This window comes from Podarcis melisellensis, assembly GCF_964234715.1.
Source record: "Podarcis melisellensis genome assembly, chromosome: 10".
Taxonomy (NCBI): Eukaryota; Metazoa; Chordata; class Lepidosauria; order Squamata; family Lacertidae; genus Podarcis; species Podarcis melisellensis.
In genome coordinates, this window is record NC_138542.1 from 74,672,710 (window position 1) to 74,691,334 (window position 18,625).

The following is an 18,625-nucleotide window of genomic DNA, read 5'->3' on the forward strand; positions in this document are numbered from 1 at the left end:
GGGCTGTGCGGGACCCCCATTCCTTGAAATGGAGGGAGCCGTGGGCTGTGGCTCTGTGTGTGTCTCAGGCAAAAGGGGGAGGGCTGCTCTGTGTGTTTTGCTAGCAGATAAAATGCACATTTTGGGGGGGGGAGCTTTCTTTTTGTGTGCTTTGCATTGAGACTCGTGTTTCCAGCTTAGCCAGGGGAGCTGGGGCGGGAGGGCCACCTGTATGTGTGAGACAGAGGGGGGGGGAGAACCCCCCCCCCGCAATAACCGGCTCCCAGCTCTGTGTATGTCTCAGTATTTTATTGTCTCTATCTCGGCCAAGAGGGGCTGAGGCTGTGAGGAAAGAGGGGGAAGCTGCTTTAAGACCCAGAAGTGGTGAAAAGCAAGATATAGTCTGTGTTCTAGGATTATGATAATATTTTATTCTCTTGCTGATTATGCTGTTTTCAATGTGCATTTTATATTTCCCCTCCTTTAGCAATGTTTTCTTCTGGATGAAGCTGAACTGTGACACACACCCCAAAAGAAAAAAATATCAGGAAGGTATTTGTTACAGAAATTACAAGGCGGGGTGGGGCACATCCTTAAAGTTGTTAAATGTTACAAATATTATGCCTGAATGTATCCTTTTGGCTTGACAGTTCAGGGAAGATACCTAGCTTCAAAAAATCATATAAAATCAACTCCTTTGCCAGTTCCCTCCATTCCAATGCTATTTTGTCCTTGGAAAAGGGACTCTTTTTTCCTGCCCCCTGTCGGACTTGGGTTCGACGGAGCTCCTCCGATGATGATTAATGACCTGAGCCTTTGATGAGGCTCCAGGCACACTCCCCATTCAGCAGAGTATCCAGCACGCAGGGAAGGACGAGAAGTTTATTAGCTACATTGCTAAAGAGTTTTGTTTCTAACTACGCAGACAGAAAAGAAATATACATGCTCTCTCTGTGAAAGCAGAGAGCAACTGAAAAGCAAAGGAACAGGAAACAGTAACATCACATCCGTCTCCTGTCTTCCGTGAGACTTCCAACAGTCTGGAATGTCCCTGGAATGCAAAACAGAATCTTGTGACTCCAAGAGCACGGCACAGTGGCAACTGTTACGGGAGAGGGCTCTCTTGGACAAATGAAGACACCGACCAGGGCAAATCAGAGCAAAACAGCAGCCAGTAGGCTCGGTCTTTATTAAGGAAAAGACTGTCGCGACAGGGCTCCCACCGTCCACGAGGTGAAGCAAGATGGAAGCCCCGAACAAAGGATGACTCTAACTTTTATTAGTTGCTAATCCCCCAAACTACACCCCCAGAATTACATCATATTTACATCATGATTATATTAGAATTGGGAGGAGTCGAGGAGGGGCTTCACAGGTAATCCGAGTGTCCTGACACCTGGCCAGAGCTTCCTCTCCCCTCCCCACATGAGTCACTCTGAAAAACAAAGGAGGAAGGCGAAGTTTCCTGCCCCCTGAGGGGAATCCGGTCAGTGTCCTTTGTGAGAGTCTGCCCGGAATACACTAAGATATGCAAGTTATTGTATCCCTGAGAGTCTGGTGTCTGAGCCCATCACGAAGGCTATCAAGGTTGACCTGGCAGCGGGGAAAGGTCGCAGAGTACGTGACTGCTCGGTCAAGGGATTATGGCCACTCCGTCCCGAGTCACCCCCCTTTGATAGTCCTTGTAACGTGCAGCGAAATAAAAGTGGTCCGATGAAAATCCGACGTACGGCTGATTTTTGGTGAATATAAAACGGTGAAAGAGTTTGAAGTTCAGACCAGCTCCAAGTTCAGGAAACAATGTAACAAGGTCTTGATTGGATCAGTCACGGTTGACTGAACTCGGAAACGTTGTATCAGTGAGCTGTCAAACAGGGACGTAGCGAATGCCGGCTGCAGTACCAGTGTAGTCGCCACCAGGGGCACTGTTCAGCAACGGTGATTGGCTGAGGCGGCCGCTGTTTGACCTAGAGTTCAGGCGCCCGGTCTACCTGCAGTAAAATGGGGCGAAGCGGAGCGCTTATGGCGAACGGTTGTCAGTCTAGCGCTTCCTTATTTACGGAAGGCTTTTAGGAGATGACCCTCTAAAGGGACATCTCTCGGGTCAGGGAGGGGAGATGCGTGTGTGTGTGTGTGGTGCTTGTGCGGTCCACGTGTCGATGGAAGGGGGGGTGATTTCCGGTGACACAACACATAGAAACCAGACCACCTCCCCAAGGGTGAAGATGTGTAGACACACCTCCTACCCCAGGAAATGCCCAGAGGTGACAATTGCTGGGCTCACTGTTAGCCAAGGGAAGCCAAATCTCATCACCAGACTTGTCTCAGGCTGCAGACATGCAAAGGAAGTTCTGTTGTCCTTTTGGGTGGTGGGTACTTGAGACATGTTTGCCTAATCTTATACTTGGGTGTTGCCCTGACATATCTGCCTATGCTAATCTTCTGTAACCCTCCCCTTTCTGATGTTTTAGTGATGTAGCAATGATGTATTGATGATGCTGTGCGAACTGTATCCTGGGATTTGGTGGGAAAGTTTTAAAAGTCAATGTCGCCCCAGGGTCAGAGTTCCCTCACTGCTGTTTGAACCTGTTGCACAACAATAAAGGATCTCAGTTTACTGACTGCTCTTTGCTCCAAATTCCTTGGCTGGAATTTCCTCCATTTACTGACCGCATGGACCCACAGGGGACTTGTACCCTGGCGAGCTGATCTGTTGAGTAGTCTCTCATCCCATAATTTTCTTTAAAAAGTTGAAAGGTCCTTTCCCATTCCCAATACTCACGGCCTGTAATAAAATCGTCGGACTCTTATCTCCTCCTGGCTCCTGAGTTTATTGGCCAGACCTAGGAGTTTTTATAGCCTTTGGGGGTATACAGTGGAACCTTGGTTTACAACCATACAGTGGTACCTCGGGTTAAGTACTTAATTTGTTCCAGAGGTCCGTTCTTAACCTGAAACTGTTCTTAACCTGAAGCACCACTTTAGCTAATGGGGCCACCTGCAGCCGCCACGCCACTGGAGCACCATTTCTGTTCTCATGCTGAAGCAAAGTACATAACTCAAGGTACTATTTCTGGGTTAGCAGAGTCTGTAACCTGAAGTGTATGTAAATAAAGCACTTTTGCAATCTTTTCATTTAAACTGCTTCTCTTCTTTGAGTTTGTTGATTGTTTGTATGGTTTCAACTCCTAAAGTTCTTCCTGTCTGTGAATCTGTTGATTTAGATCTAGTGCTAGGTCTGAACCTCTGTCTACTTTCCTGATATTTATAAGGTTTGTCTTTTGTGTGAGTTTGTTGACATAAATCAAGGGTTCCAGTCTGACTGGAGCTCCTTCCACAGTCCATGCATTTACATGGTTTCTCCCCTGTGTGTCTGCTGATGTTTTCTAAGATTTCCATTCTGACTGAAGCTCTTTCCACACTCAATGCAATTAAAAGGTTTCTCCCCTGTGTGAGTCCGTTGATGTCTTCTAAGGGTTGCATTCAAACTAAAGCTCTTTCCACACTCCCTACATTTATATGGTTTCTCCCCTGTGTGAGTCCGTTGATGACTTCTAAGGTGTCCATTATCAGTAAAGCTCTTTCCGCACTCTATACATTTATATGGTTTCTCCCCTGTGTGAGTCTGTAGATGTATATTGAGGTGTCCACTCTGACTGAAGCTCTTTCCGCACTCCATGCATTTAAATGGTTTCTCCCCTGTGTGAGTCCGTTGATGTGTTCTAAGGGTTCCATTATCAGTAAAGTTCTTTCCGCACTCCAGACATTTATATGGTTTCTCCCCTGTGTGAATCCGCTGGTGTAATTTAAGGGCTCCATTCTGACTGAAGCTCTTTCCGCACTCCAGGCATTTAAATGGTTTCTCCCCTGTGTGAGTCTGTTGATGTCTTCTAAGGCTTCCACTAATACTAAAACTCTTCTCACACTCCATACATTTATATGGTTTCTCCCCTGTGTGAGTCCGTTCATGTGTTCTAAGGCTTACATTATCACTAAAGCTCTTTCTGCACTCTATACATTTATATGGTTTCTCCCCTGTATGAGTCCGTTGATGTGTTCTAAGGTGTTTATTATCAGTAAAGCTCTTTCCGCACTCCAGGCATTTAAATGGTTTCTCTCCTGTGTGAGTCCGTTGATGTCTTCTAAGGTGTTCATTATCAGAAAAGCTCTTTCCGCACTCCAGGCATTTAAATGGTTTCTCTCCTGTGTGAGTCCGTTGATGTCTTCTAAGGTTTTCATTATTAGAAAAGCTCTTTCCGCACTCCAGGCATTTAAATGGTTTCTCTCCTGTGTGAGTCTGTAGATGTATATTGAGGTGTCCACTCTGACTGAAGCTCTTTCCGCACTCCATGCATTTAAATGGTTTCTCCCCTGTGTGAGTCCGTTGATGTGTTCTAAGGGTTCCATTATCAGTAAAGCTCTTTCCGCACTCCATACAAAAATATGGTTTCTCCCCTGTGTGAGTCTGTAGATGTATATTGAGGTGTCCACTCTGACTGAAGCTCTTTCCGCACTCTATACATTTATATGGTTTCTCCCCTGTGTGAGTCTGTAGATGTATATTGAGGTGTCCACTCTGACTGAAGCTCTTTCCGCACTCCATGCATTTAAATGGTTTCTCCCCCGTGTGAATCCGTTGATGTCTCCTAAGTTTATCACTCTGATAGAAGCTCTTTCCACAATCCAGACATTTAAAAGTTTTTTCCCTTGTGTGAGTCCGTTGATGTAATCTTAAGTGTCCATGTTGACTGAAGTTCTTCCCACACTCCCTGCATTGCAGTCCTTTCCTGCCCATGTGAGTCCGCTGATTTGTTCTAAGTTTTCCAATATCAGTGAAACGTTTCCCATACTCCATACCTTTAAACAGTTTCTCCCCTGCTGGAGGTCGTTGATGTGAACTATGTGTGCTCATTCAATGATGCATATTCCGCATTTCACACATTTTAATTTCTATCCCTAATGGGGGGGGGAATTGTGCCCCATCCCCTGGAGTTCTGACTGTCTTCTCCATCTCCTTCTTCAGAGTGGGAGGAAAGGGAATCCTATTTTGGTTTCAAGGAAGAGAACAAAGGGAAAGAGAACACATCAAGCTCCATTTGCACCTTCTCCTATTTCAACGTCTCCTACGTTCCCTCACTTCCTACCCATGTTCCCAAGTGAAGTTGCAATGTCAAATGATAGTAATTTATGAGCAACTTTCAAAATCTTCAATCAATGTTAATAAAGCAGCTTGATTTTTTAAAGAACGATGTGCTGTCTGATCTTGTGCCTGTCTTCTGATGCAGGACTATCCTAAAAGCAGGATATTCAAGGCAAATAGATAAACTGTACTTAGTGGAATGTGTAGTATCTTGAAAATGTAGTATTGATTCATTAATGGCTTGAAGGGGACATGAATTTATTCCTGTTCTGTCTTAAAGATCATAATCATACGATGTCATGGGGTGTTAGGGGAGCGGTAGTACCATTGGTGGGGGAAATGTCATGCACCTTCTGGGGTAATTTATCCACCATTGGTCCCCACCCTGCACTCAGCTCTCACCTGTGGCTTCCAGAAGCTTTCAGGATGCAATACGGGCCACAATCCCAGGAACAGCTTCAACTGGCTGGCTAAATCAGGTGTGTATACCTGATGGGTCTCAAATCCTTGGTGGCTTGGGGAATTCTGCTGCAGGTGAAGAAAGGCCCTGGTGGATGGAGAGGATGAGAACAACAGTGAATCCCACAGTCCAGAAGGCAGATTCTGCCCATTCTGCAGAGGAAAGTGAAGGGCAGATGGGGCTCGTCAACCTGGGAAGGGAGCTCCTCGAGAAGGAAAACTTTGGTCGTAATACTTTGGTGCACTCCTTCGCTTCCTCGTGAGTTATCTTCAGGAGAAGAAAAGGCTATGGAGGAGAAATTACACAAATCCAGAGTGGAGTCTCTAAGGCGGTTGGATGGTGTCCTGCACACCTCCTTCAAGCAACTCCTGCAGCCAAGCTGGTGCCTAACATACTGCTCTGCTTTCCTTGGGACCATATAAGCCAGGCTGAGAAGGGGGTCTTGTTGTCTAGGCAGCTGTTTATATCATACATCAATTAAAAATTATTCAGAATATTTGTCTTTTGAAGAAAAGATCACCAAGTATCCGATGGCCCCTTCAATGCTAATGAAAGTCTTGTGCCTGGAGCTTTTGGGGGTGCAGGACCAGTGTTAATGAAGAAATCTGAGGGCTCTCTTGGACAAAAAACAAGGACAGCAGCCAGGAATACCAGAGCAAAACAGCAGCGAGGAGGCTTGGTCGTTATTGAAAACTGTCGCGACAGGACTCCCACCTGCCACCAGGTGAAACAAGATGGAAGCCCACAACAAAAGAAGACCCCAACTTTTATTAGTTACTAATTCCTCAAACTACACCCCTAAAACTACATCACAACTACATCACAAAAAGGAGGGGTTGAGGGAGGAGTTGTGGCGGTAACCTGAGTGTCCTGCCGCCTGGCCGGTTCCCCCCTTTCCCCCTCCTCATCAGTACTTTCCATGTGACAAAGGGGAGTTTGCAGTTTCCTGCCCCCAGAGGGAAGAGCTGATCATTGTCCTTTGTTCCAGTCCATGTTGAATCCACTCCTATATGCAAGTTCTTTGTGTCCTTGATGGTCTTCTGCCTAGGACCATCAAGGTTGGCATGCCAACTGGGCAGGGCTCCTGTGGATGTGCTGGTATGCTCAAGGGATTATGGCCACCCTATCCCCTTTGATAGTCCTTTCTTCATGGAGCAAAATAAAAGTGGACCGGTGTACCGTATTTTTCGCTCGATAACACGCACATAGTTTTTAGAGGAGGAAAACAAGAAAAAAAAATCTGAATGAAACAGTGGATGTATCATTTTTGAGCTTCATGCTGTGGCCACAGACATGTGATTTGACGGTGAGTTTGGGTTAGCCCAATGCAAAAATCCTGAGAATCCATGTGGATCTGTGCTTTGTAACCAGGTTTTTGCACCATTGCAGCCCCAGGCAACAGTGGGTGCGTGATTTTTTTGGTGCAGGCTGTAGCCATGGATATGCTATGTGATCTGATGTTGAATTTGGGGTGACCCAATGCAAAGATCCTGAGGATCCATGTCGATCCATGCTTTGTAACCACGTTTTTGCACCATTGCAGCCCTGTTTTTGCATCAGATCATTGCTATGTGATCTGATGGTGAATTTGGCGTGACCCAATGCAAAGATCCTGTGGATCCGTGCTTTGTAACCATGTTTTAAGTGGGGAGGGAAGGAAAAACATAGAAGGGGCAAGGAGCACCGAGAGGGGTGTGCGGAGAAACAGCTGGCTAAGAATGCAGTAGAGGGGTTTTACCAGAGGGAGGAAAGGAAGGCAAAAGTTCCCCCACCCACCCAAGCCAGCCAGCCAGCTCTCTCTCTCTCTCTCTCCCCCCCCCCACCCGCATGTTGCCTGCGAGTCCCTAGGCGCAGCAGCAGCACCAGAGCACAGCACGGAGAGGAATTAGAAGGAAGGGCGCTCCCCTCTGCTTGCCTGGAGGGGAGGGGTTTTCTCTGCTCTTTGTTCTGTTTGAGCAAACACAGTAACGAAACAGAAGAAAGTGGGCAGTAAGACCCTGGGGCAGAATGCAGGAAAGCAACAGCTTTCTCTCTCTCGGGAGGCTCGAACGCGCATGTGTTGCTGCCTGCAATCAGTTTACCGCACCGAGAATGAAGATAAACTGGTAAAATAAGGGGGCTGGGTTAAAGCTAAAGGGACCCTCTAGGGGAGCTGGGGGCCCTGCTCTGCAGTGGTTCCCCTCCTTCTTCCTGGGCCTTGTTCAGAAAGTGGTCTTGGGAGAGGAGTGTTCTGACCCCTTGGTGCTCCCTTGTGGGAGCAACAGAGTTGCCGTAAACGATAATCCCACCCACAAACTTTCATTTACACACAGCCTGTCAATTGGGGGGCAGGGTTCACACACCTCACCTGTGCTAATGCTGGCAGTCTTTGGCCTGTATAGGCACACCCTGGGTGTTGAGCCTCCAGCCACACAGGTACTGTCTATCATGAAAATGGGTCCTTTGACTGGGAAGATTCACGCAGCCGCTGTCATTGAATTTTGATGGATTGTATCTCAGCTTGTCTGTCAGTCTGACACTGCCTAGCCTACAAAAAGTTAGAGGAACAATAATGCCTTTGAGATGCAACTTCTATATCAATCCTGAGAGCCATTCCATGGACTCGGCACCCCTGTTCCTGACAACAGGTGTACATCTTCTGCATCCTCAGTGAACCATGCAGAGAAGAGACGCTTAAAGATGGAAGCCTGAGAGAGAGGAAAAGGTTTCTGGCTGCTTCCTGGGTGGGATTGCGGAAACAAAGAGCCGCTTCTGAGAAGGCCTCCCCCCTCCTCTCTTCCTCTCAGGATTTCCTCTCCTCTCCAGGGGGAACAATGGTTGGACCGGGCAGAATTGCTGTATCTGCCATTAATTTGATTTTGATTTTATATTAGAATGCATTTTAATTAATTGATCATGAGCCAGGCTCATTTGCCCAGGGAATGGTGAGATATAAATTATTATTATTATTATTATTATTATTATTATTATTATTATTATTATCTGGACAGGGCAGGGGCTTATGGGGTGGGAAGCGGGTGAAGCTTGCAGGAAGGAAGGTGCGTCTTGCTAATGGAGAAATCTGAGGGCCCCCCTGGAGAAAAAACAAGGACACCAGCAGGGAATACCAGAGCAAAACCGCCGCCAGTAGGCTTGGTATTTATTGAAGACGGTCGCGACAGGACTCCCACCTGCCACCAGGTGAAACAAGATGGAAGCCCCGTACAAAAGAGAACCCAAAATTTTATTAACTGCTAATCCCAATGTTACAGTCCCCAAAATACATTATGAAAGGGGAGGTGTGGTGGCTGTAATCTGAGCATCCTGGACCCTGCCCCATGGTTCCCCTTGCCCTCCATCAAACATCTATCAGGTGAAAGAAAAGAGATATTTACATTTCCCTTCTAGGAGCAGAAGTGCATCAGTAGCCAGAGTGGAACAAGGGGGGAGGAAGTGCAAACAAACATGACCGCCATGTGGCCTGACTTATCCCCCCCCCCCCGAAGGGAAATGGCCAGCATGCGGCCTACAGCTAGAGGGTGGTGGATGGCTATGCCCCCCCGCCACCGCAATACAAAAAGGTTGCCCCTGCATCCAGAAAGAAAAGCCACGAAATTGTGGCCTAGCCTGGTGGAGGGGCCATGCCCCTTCCAATCAGGCCAGAATTTACCTTAATCTGGCCGCCAGGACACGCTCCTGAGGATCCTGATCCTGCAAGGAAGAAAACCAAAAGAGCCTTGGACAAAGGGGTCAGCCTCCTTTCTTTTGCCTTTGCCCCACCCCCGGCTGGCCATCCATTGTCCTCCCTGACCTGTTTCCCAGCCAAGTTAATCCCAGCCTTTTGTCTTCATCTGGGTTGGTTCTTTGTGGAATGGCTACCTGTCTGGCACTCAGGTATCAGGATGCCAGGGATTATCACTCAGGCAGAGGGGCTGCTGAGGAGCTGAGCTCACATGTCTATAGGAATTTCTGAAGTTACCCCAGTGAGCCAGTACATAGAGACATTTATCAGTGAATTCATACATTTGGTATTGTGCAGGAGAGGCCCTTTGAATAAATAGGAATAAACTGTGATGGAAGTGCTTTGTGGGGACAAGTCACAAAAGTGATGGTGCTGATTTTGGTGGTGGGCTGCATGTGCATGATATATGCTGGAGGGGCAACCACCCCCAACCTATACATAGATTCCTGCAACAGTCTGGACAGGGCAGGGGCTTATGGGGTGGGAAGATAATAGAGGTTGCAGGAAGGAAGGGGTGGGGGGACACGACCCCCCACTTTCCAGGGATCCCTCTGGCTGCCTTGAAGGGGTGGCCGATTCCTGGGTGTGTTACCGGAAAAATCTGAGGGCTCCCTTGGACAAAAAGTAAAGACACCAACCAGAGTAAATTGGAGCAAATCAGCAGCCTGTAGGCTTGGTCTTTATTGAAGAAAGACTGTCGCGACAGGGTGCTCCCCTCACTTGCAGGTGAGAGGAAAGACCCAGAAGAATAGTGTGCAAGGTCTTATAAAAACTTTTAAAATTCCCCTCCTCTAGGTCTAGCCCACCCCCAGAAACATCATGCATACATTACAGAAAGGAGGGGTTGAGGGAGGAGTTGCTGGTAACCTGAGTGTCTTGTCACCTGGCTGGTTCCTCCTTTCCCCCTCCCCCTGAGTCACTTCCAGGAACTTCCAGGAGACAAAGGGGAATTTGCAGTTTCCTGCCCCCTGAGGGAAGATCTGATCAGTGTCCTTTGTTTCAGTCCATGCTGAATCCACTCCCATATGCAAGTTCTTTGTGATCTTGATTGTCTTCTGTATGGGACCATCAGGGTTGGCATAGCAACTGGGCAGGGCACCTGTGTATGTGCTGGGATGCTGAAGGGATTATGGCTGCCCTGTATCAAACCTGCCCCATTTTGTAGTCCTTCCTTCATGGAGTAAAATAAAATTGGAACAGTGCAAATCCAATGTATGGTTGATTTTCTATGAATTTATAACAGAAGCATAGCGTATGTAGTGTGTGAGTGTGAGTGTGTGTGAAGTTTGTACAAACAGAATGATTGGGGTGGGGGGGGGGTTCCTGCTACAGGTGGGAGGGAGAAGCCAAGGCGGCCCCTCCGGAGATTCCCCACGGGAGCCACTATGGATAAGTCTCCCCAAGACTGGTTTCCTATCTCTCCCCCCCCCCAATTCTGCCCTTCCCTGCCCCAGGGATGCTCCCCCTCCCCACTTCCTCGACTCCCTCCCTCTGTCCCAGAGTCTCCACTGAACCCAGAGGCCCCCCTTGGCTTGGCTTACCCCACGCCTTGCGCCCCCGTCTCTCCCTCCGGAGGGCCCCCCACCCAAGACGAGCAGGGGAGGGACAGGGGGGTCTCTATCCAAGCGTCCCTCACGCCCGTTAACCCTTTCATGGCCCACCTCTCTCCGCGCGGGACCCACAGAGTCCCAGGGATGACTGCGCGGGCAAATGGGTCGAAAGGGCTTCGCTGGATCCCCTGGGTGGGCTTCCTAAGGGTCCAAGGAAAACCCCTTCGCAGCACGCGTGCAGGGATCCAGATCCACGAGAGGCGCTTTGGGGAGCTGGCGGGGTCTCTGGCTCCTTCTCTCCCCTTCCCCCCGCGACCCCTTTACCTCTTGTCCTCGCTCCCGATTCTCCTTTCCTTTCCTGCAACATCCACGTGGGGGGGGGGTTACCTGCCGCCCCTCCTCCCCTCTCCGAAAGCGCGCGCCCCTAGAGCTACGGCGCAGAGCAGCAATCCGGCGCAGAAGCTCCACTTGCGGGAGAAGCAGGCAGTTTGGGAGGGCGGCTCACCCCCCCCCCCACTTTCTCGAAGCAGGAGCCGGATGGCGAGGAAGAGGAGCAACATATTGGGGAGGGGATTTGGGCTTTGCGGAGGCGGGGTCTGGGAAGGATGTGCCGGAATGGGTGGAATTTGGGGGGCGGGGAGCAGAGGAAGGTGTCCCCCCCTCCCCTCTTCAGGGAGAACAGGGGAGGGGCTGATCCCGGCAATCCACTTGCAAAGTGGGGTACCCCACCCCACAATGTTTATATTGCAAAATCCTTCCCTCCCCCACCCCACGCCACGAGCTTAGATCCCTCCGTGTTTTAGGTATTGCTGCTGTTAAATCCAGGAAGTGGGGAGCGGCAGTCAAGACAGAAATCCATCGGGATGGCGGGTTGAATCCTGATACTTTCCAAGGTGAAGCGCAGGGAAGCCTTGCAGCTGGGGGGGATGTGTGAATACTGTTGTGGTGCTTGGGGGAAGAGGGTAGTTAAAAGGTGTGGGAAAGTGGGGTTGTGGTGGAGCGATGAACCCCAAAGGACTGAGGATTCACTGTCAACAGGACTGGCCCACCCAAGCCTCACCCCCTTGCCTCAAAGCCTGACACCCCGCAATGTGACAGGATTGTGACTCCTGCCCTCAGCAAGCAAAATAGTTCCCCTCCCCACCGGAGGAAAGCAATCTCCGGGATGCTGAGGTGCCCTGAGGGCTGTGCGGGACCCCCATTCCTTGAAATGGAGGGAGCCGTGGGCTGTGGCTCTGTGTGTGTCTCAGGCAAAAGGGGGAGGGCTGCTCTGTGTGTTTTGCTAGCAGATAAAATGCACATTTTGGGGGGGGGAGCTTTCTTTTTGTGTGCTTTGCATTGAGACTCGTGTTTCCAGCTTAGCCAGGGGAGCTGGGGCGGGAGGGCCACCTGTATGTGTGAGACAGAGGGGGGGGGAGAACCCCCCCCCCGCAATAACCGGCTCCCAGCTCTGTGTATGTCTCAGTATTTTATTGTCTCTATCTCGGCCAAGAGGGGCTGAGGCTGTGAGGAAAGAGGGGGAAGCTGCTTTAAGACCCAGAAGTGGTGAAAAGCAAGATATAGTCTGTGTTCTAGGATTATGATAATATTTTATTCTCTTGCTGATTATGCTGTTTTCAATGTGCATTTTATATTTCCCCTCCTTTAGCAATGTTTTCTTCTGGATGAAGCTGAACTGTGACACACACCCCAAAAGAAAAAAATATCAGGAAGGTATTTGTTACAGAAATTACAAGGCGGGGTGGGGCACATCCTTAAAGTTGTTAAATGTTACAAATATTATGCCTGAATGTATCCTTTTGGCTTGACAGTTCAGGGAAGATACCTAGCTTCAAAAAATCATATAAAATCAACTCCTTTGCCAGTTCCCTCCATTCCAATGCTATTTTGTCCTTGGAAAAGGGACTCTTTTTTCCTGCCCCCTGTCGGACTTGGGTTCGACGGAGCTCCTCCGATGATGATTAATGACCTGAGCCTTTGATGAGGCTCCAGGCACACTCCCCATTCAGCAGAGTATCCAGCACGCAGGGAAGGACGAGAAGTTTATTAGCTACATTGCTAAAGAGTTTTGTTTCTAACTACGCAGACAGAAAAGAAATATACATGCTCTCTCTGTGAAAGCAGAGAGCAACTGAAAAGCAAAGGAACAGGAAACAGTAACATCACATCCGTCTCCTGTCTTCCGTGAGACTTCCAACAGTCTGGAATGTCCCTGGAATGCAAAACAGAATCTTGTGACTCCAAGAGCACGGCACAGTGGCAACTGTTACGGGAGAGGGCTCTCTTGGACAAATGAAGACACCGACCAGGGCAAATCAGAGCAAAACAGCAGCCAGTAGGCTCGGTCTTTATTAAGGAAAAGACTGTCGCGACAGGGCTCCCACCGTCCACGAGGTGAAGCAAGATGGAAGCCCCGAACAAAGGATGACTCTAACTTTTATTAGTTGCTAATCCCCCAAACTACACCCCCAGAATTACATCATATTTACATCATGATTATATTAGAATTGGGAGGAGTCGAGGAGGGGCTTCACAGGTAATCCGAGTGTCCTGACACCTGGCCAGAGCTTCCTCTCCCCTCCCCACATGAGTCACTCTGAAAAACAAAGGAGGAAGGCGAAGTTTCCTGCCCCCTGAGGGGAATCCGGTCAGTGTCCTTTGTGAGAGTCTGCCCGGAATACACTAAGATATGCAAGTTATTGTATCCCTGAGAGTCTGGTGTCTGAGCCCATCACGAAGGCTATCAAGGTTGACCTGGCAGCGGGGAAAGGTCGCAGAGTACGTGACTGCTCGGTCAAGGGATTATGGCCACTCCGTCCCGAGTCACCCCCCTTTGATAGTCCTTGTAACGTGCAGCGAAATAAAAGTGGTCCGATGAAAATCCGACGTACGGCTGATTTTTGGTGAATATAAAACGGTGAAAGAGTTTGAAGTTCAGACCAGCTCCAAGTTCAGGAAACAATGTAACAAGGTCTTGATTGGATCAGTCACGGTTGACTGAACTCGGAAACGTTGTATCAGTGAGCTGTCAAACAGGGACGTAGCGAATGCCGGCTGCAGTACCAGTGTAGTCGCCACCAGGGGCACTGTTCAGCAACGGTGATTGGCTGAGGCGGCCGCTGTTTGACCTAGAGTTCAGGCGCCCGGTCTACCTGCAGTAAAATGGGGCGAAGCGGAGCGCTTATGGCGAACGGTTGTCAGTCTAGCGCTTCCTTATTTACGGAAGGCTTTTAGGAGATGACCCTCTAAAGGGACATCTCTCGGGTCAGGGAGGGGAGATGCGTGTGTGTGTGTGTGGTGCTTGTGCGGTCCACGTGTCGATGGAAGGGGGGGTGATTTCCGGTGACACAACACATAGAAACCAGACCACCTCCCCAAGGGTGAAGATGTGTAGACACACCTCCTACCCCAGGAAATGCCCAGAGGTGACAATTGCTGGGCTCACTGTTAGCCAAGGGAAGCCAAATCTCATCACCAGACTTGTCTCAGGCTGCAGACATGCAAAGGAAGTTCTGTTGTCCTTTTGGGTGGTGGGTACTTGAGACATGTTTGCCTAATCTTATACTTGGGTGTTGCCCTGACATATCTGCCTATGCTAATCTTCTGTAACCCTCCCCTTTCTGATGTTTTAGTGATGTAGCAATGATGTATTGATGATGCTGTGCGAACTGTATCCTGGGATTTGGTGGGAAAGTTTTAAAAGTCAATGTCGCCCCAGGGTCAGAGTTCCCTCACTGCTGTTTGAACCTGTTGCACAACAATAAAGGATCTCAGTTTACTGACTGCTCTTTGCTCCAAATTCCTTGGCTGGAATTTCCTCCATTTACTGACCGCATGGACCCACAGGGGACTTGTACCCTGGCGAGCTGATCTGTTGAGTAGTCTCTCATCCCATAATTTTCTTTAAAAAGTTGAAAGGTCCTTTCCCATTCCCAATACTCACGGCCTGTAATAAAATCGTCGGACTCTTATCTCCTCCTGGCTCCTGAGTTTATTGGCCAGACCTAGGAGTTTTTATAGCCTTTGGGGGTATACAGTGGAACCTTGGTTTACAACCATACAGTGGTACCTCGGGTTAAGTACTTAATTTGTTCCAGAGGTCCGTTCTTAACCTGAAACTGTTCTTAACCTGAAGCACCACTTTAGCTAATGGGGCCACCTGCAGCCGCCACGCCACTGGAGCACCATTTCTGTTCTCATGCTGAAGCAAAGTACATAACTCAAGGTACCATTTCTGGGTTAGCAGAGTCTGTAACCTGAAGTGTATGTAAATAAAGCACTTTTGCAATCTTTTCATTTAAACTGCTTCTCTTCTTTGAGTTTGTTGATTGTTTGTATGGTTTCAACTCCTAAAGTTCTTCCTGTCTGTGAATCTGTTGATTTAGATCTAGTACTAGGTCTGAACCTCTGTCTACTTTCCTGATATTTATAAGGTTTGTCTTTTGTGTGAGTTTGTTGACATAAATCAAGGGTTCCAGTCTGACTGGAGCTCCTTCCACAGTCCATGCATTTACATGGTTTCTCCCCTGTGTGTCTGCTGATGTTTTCTAAGATTTCCATTCTGACTGAAGCTCTTTCCACACTCAATGCAATTAAAAGGTTTCTCCCCTGTGTGAGTCCGTTGATGTCTTCTAAGGGTTGCATTCAAACTAAAGCTCTTTCCACACTCCCTACATTTATATGGTTTCTCCCCTGTGTGAGTCCGTTGATGACTTCTAAGGTGTCCATTATCAGTAAAGCTCTTTCCGCACTCTATACATTTATATGGTTTCTCCCCTGTGTGAGTCTGTAGATGTATATTGAGGTGTCCACTCTGACTGAAGCTCTTTCCGCACTCCATGCATTTAAATGGTTTCTCCCCTGTGTGAGTCCGTTGATGTGTTCTAAGGGTTCCATTATCAGTAAAGTTCTTTCCGCACTCCAGACATTTATATGGTTTCTCCCCTGTGTGAATCCGCTGGTGTAATTTAAGGGCTCCATTCTGACTGAAGCTCTTTCCGCACTCCAGGCATTTAAATGGTTTCTCCCCTGTGTGAGTCTGTTGATGTCTTCTAAGGCTTCCACTAATACTAAAACTCTTCTCACACTCCATACATTTATATGGTTTCTCCCCTGTGTGAGTCCGTTCATGTGTTCTAAGGCTTACATTATCACTAAAGCTCTTTCTGCACTCTATACATTTATATGGTTTCTCCCCTGTATGAGTCCGTTGATGTGTTCTAAGGTGTTTATTATCAGTAAAGCTCTTTCCGCACTCCAGGCATTTAAATGGTTTCTCTCCTGTGTGAGTCCGTTGATGTCTTCTAAGGTGTTCATTATCAGAAAAGCTCTTTCCGCACTCCAGGCATTTAAATGGTTTCTCTCCTGTGTGAGTCCGTTGATGTCTTCTAAGGTTTTCATTATTAGAAAAGCTCTTTCCGCACTCCAGGCATTTAAATGGTTTCTCTCCTGTGTGAGTCTGTAGATGTATATTGAGGTGTCCACTCTGACTGAAGCTCTTTCCGCACTCCATGCATTTAAATGGTTTCTCCCCTGTGTGAGTCCGTTGATGTGTTCTAAGGGTTCCATTATCAGTAAAGCTCTTTCCGCACTCCATACAAAAATATGGTTTCTCCCCTGTGTGAGTCTGTAGATGTATATTGAGGTGTCCACTCTGACTGAAGCTCTTTCCGCACTCTATACATTTATATGGTTTCTCCCCTGTGTGAGTCTGTAGATGTATATTGAGGTGTCCACTCTGACTGAAGCTCTTTCCGCACTCCATGCATTTAAATGGTTTCTCCCCCGTGTGAATCCGTTGATGTCTCCTAAGTTTATCACTCTGATAGAAGCTCTTTCCACAATCCAGACATTTAAAAGTTTTTTCCCTTGTGTGAGTCCGTTGATGTAATCTTAAGTGTCCATGTTGACTGAAGTTCTTCCCACACTCCCTGCATTGCAGTCCTTTCCTGCCCATGTGAGTCCGCTGATTTGTTCTAAGTTTTCCAATATCAGTGAAACGTTTCCCACACTCCATACCTTTAAACAGTTTCTCCCCTGCTGGAGGTCGTTGATGTGAACTATGTGTGCTCATTCAATGATGCATATTCCGCATTTCACACATTTTAATTTCTATCCCTAATGGGGGGGGGGAATTGTGCCCCATCCCCTGGAGTTCTGACTGTCTTCTCCATCTCCTTCTTCAGAGTGGGAGGAAAGGGAATCCTATTTTGGTTTCAAGGAAGAGAACAAAGGGAAAGAGAACACATCAAGCTCCATTTGCACCTTCTCCTATTTCAACGTCTCCTACGTTCCCTCACTTCCTACCCATGTTCCCAAGTGAAGTTGCAATGTCAAATGATAGTAATTTATGAGCAACTTTCAAAATCTTCAATCAATGTTAATAAAGCAGCTTGATTTTTTAAAGAACGATGTGCTGTCTGATCTTGTGCCTGTCTTCTGATGCAGGACTATCCTAAAATGACACCGAAAAGCAGGATATTCAAGGCAAATAGATAAACTGTACTTAGTGGAATATGTAGTATCTTGAAAATGTAGTATTGATTCATTAATGGCTTGAAGGGGACATGAATTTATTCCTGTTCTGTCTTAAAGATCATAATCATACGATGTCATGGGGTGTTAGGGGAGCGGTAGTACCATTGGTGGGGGAAATGTCATGCACCTTCTGGGGTAATTTATCCACCATTGGTCCCCACCCTGCACTCAGCTCTCACCTGTGGCTTCCAGAAGCTTTCAGGATGCAATACGGGCCACAATCCCAGGAACAGCTTCAACTGGCTGGCTAAATCAGGTGTGTATACCTGATGGGTCTCAAATCCTTGGTGGCTTGGGGAATTCTGCTGCAGGTGAAGAAAGGCCCTGGTGGATGGAGAGGATGAGAACAACAGTGAATCCCACAGTCCAGAAGGCAGATTCTGCCCATTCTGCAGAGGAAAGTGAAGGGCAGATGGGGCTCGTCAACCTGGGAAGGGAGCTCCTCGAGAAGGAAAACTTTGGTCGTAATACTTTGGTGCACTCCTTCGCTTCCTCGTGAGTTATCTTCAGGAGAAGAAAAGGCTATGGAGGAGAAATTACACAAATCCAGAGTGGAGTCTCTAAGGCGGTTGGATGGTGTCCTGCACACCTCCTTCAAGCAACTCCTGCAGCCAAGCTGGTGCCTAACATACTGCTCTGCTTTCCTTGGGACCATATAAGCCAGGCTGAGAAGGGGGTCTTGTTGTCTAGGCAGCTGTTTATATCATACATCAATTAAAAATTATTCAGAATATTTGTCTTTTGAAGAAAAGATCACCAAGTATCCGATGGCCCCTTCAATGCTAATGAAAGTCTTGTGCCTGGAGCTTTTGGGGGTGCAGGACCAGTGTTAATGAAGAAATCTGAGGGCTCTCTTGGACAAAAAACAAGGACAGCAGCCAGGAATACCAGAGCAAAACAGCAGCGAGGAGGCTTGGTCGTTATTGAAAACTGTCGCGACAGGACTCCCACCTGCCACCAGGTGAAACAAGATGGAAGCCCACAACAAAAGAAGACCCCAACTTTTATTAGTTACTAATTCCTCAAACTACACCCCTAAAACTACATCACAACTACATCACAAAAAGGAGGGGTTGAGGGAGGAGTTGTGGCGGTAACCTGAGTGTCCTGCCGCCTGGCCGGTTCCCCCCTTTCCCCCTCCTCATCAGTACTTTCCATGTGACAAAGGGGAGTTTGCAGTTTCCTGCCCCCTGAGGGAAGAGCTGATCATTGTCCTTTGTTCCAGTCCATGTTGAATC

The 18,625-nt window shown here is 48.0% G+C and overlaps 2 protein-coding genes and 2 long non-coding RNA genes across 5 annotated transcripts in view; 2 read left to right on the plus strand and 2 right to left on the minus strand.

The window, feature by feature from the left end:
• The window catches only part of LOC309378862, a 79,609-nt gene that overhangs the window by 33,020 nt on the left and 27,964 nt on the right, over positions 1–18,625 (plus strand). The gene's annotated exons all lie outside the window — the stretch shown is intronic.
• LOC309378789 (uncharacterized protein) overlaps positions 1–18,625 on the minus strand; it is a 52,995-nt gene that overhangs the window by 13,129 nt on the left and 21,241 nt on the right. Inside the window, exons 4-7 of one of the 2 annotated variants that reach the window (XM_081927463.1) lie at positions 17,567–17,711; positions 9,229–9,269; positions 7,927–8,101; positions 5,522–5,666 (exon numbers count right to left, since the gene is read on the minus strand). The exons of the other annotated variant lie outside the window; for it this stretch is intronic. The gene's annotated coding sequence lies outside the window, so the exon portion shown is untranslated. The remainder of the gene's footprint in view (positions 1–5,521; positions 5,667–7,926; positions 8,102–9,228; positions 9,270–17,566; positions 17,712–18,625) is intronic. 2 annotated transcript variants of the gene reach the window in all.
• LOC309378580 (uncharacterized protein) overlaps positions 2,876–18,625 on the minus strand; it is a 163,702-nt gene continuing 147,952 nt past the window's right edge. The window contains exons 7-8 of the mRNA XM_081926900.1: positions 15,531–16,298; positions 2,876–4,254 (exon numbers count right to left, since the gene is read on the minus strand). Of these exons, the coding sequence (XP_081783026.1) occupies positions 3,329–4,254; positions 15,531–16,298 (1,694 nt within the window). The 3' untranslated portion in view covers positions 2,876–3,328. The remainder of the gene's footprint in view (positions 4,255–15,530; positions 16,299–18,625) is intronic.
• LOC309378864 overlaps positions 4,139–18,625 on the plus strand; it is a 31,780-nt gene continuing 17,293 nt past the window's right edge. Inside the window, exons 1-2 of the long non-coding RNA XR_014172218.1 lie at positions 4,139–4,257; positions 15,450–15,654. This is a non-coding gene — a long non-coding RNA (uncharacterized lncRNA). The remainder of the gene's footprint in view (positions 4,258–15,449; positions 15,655–18,625) is intronic.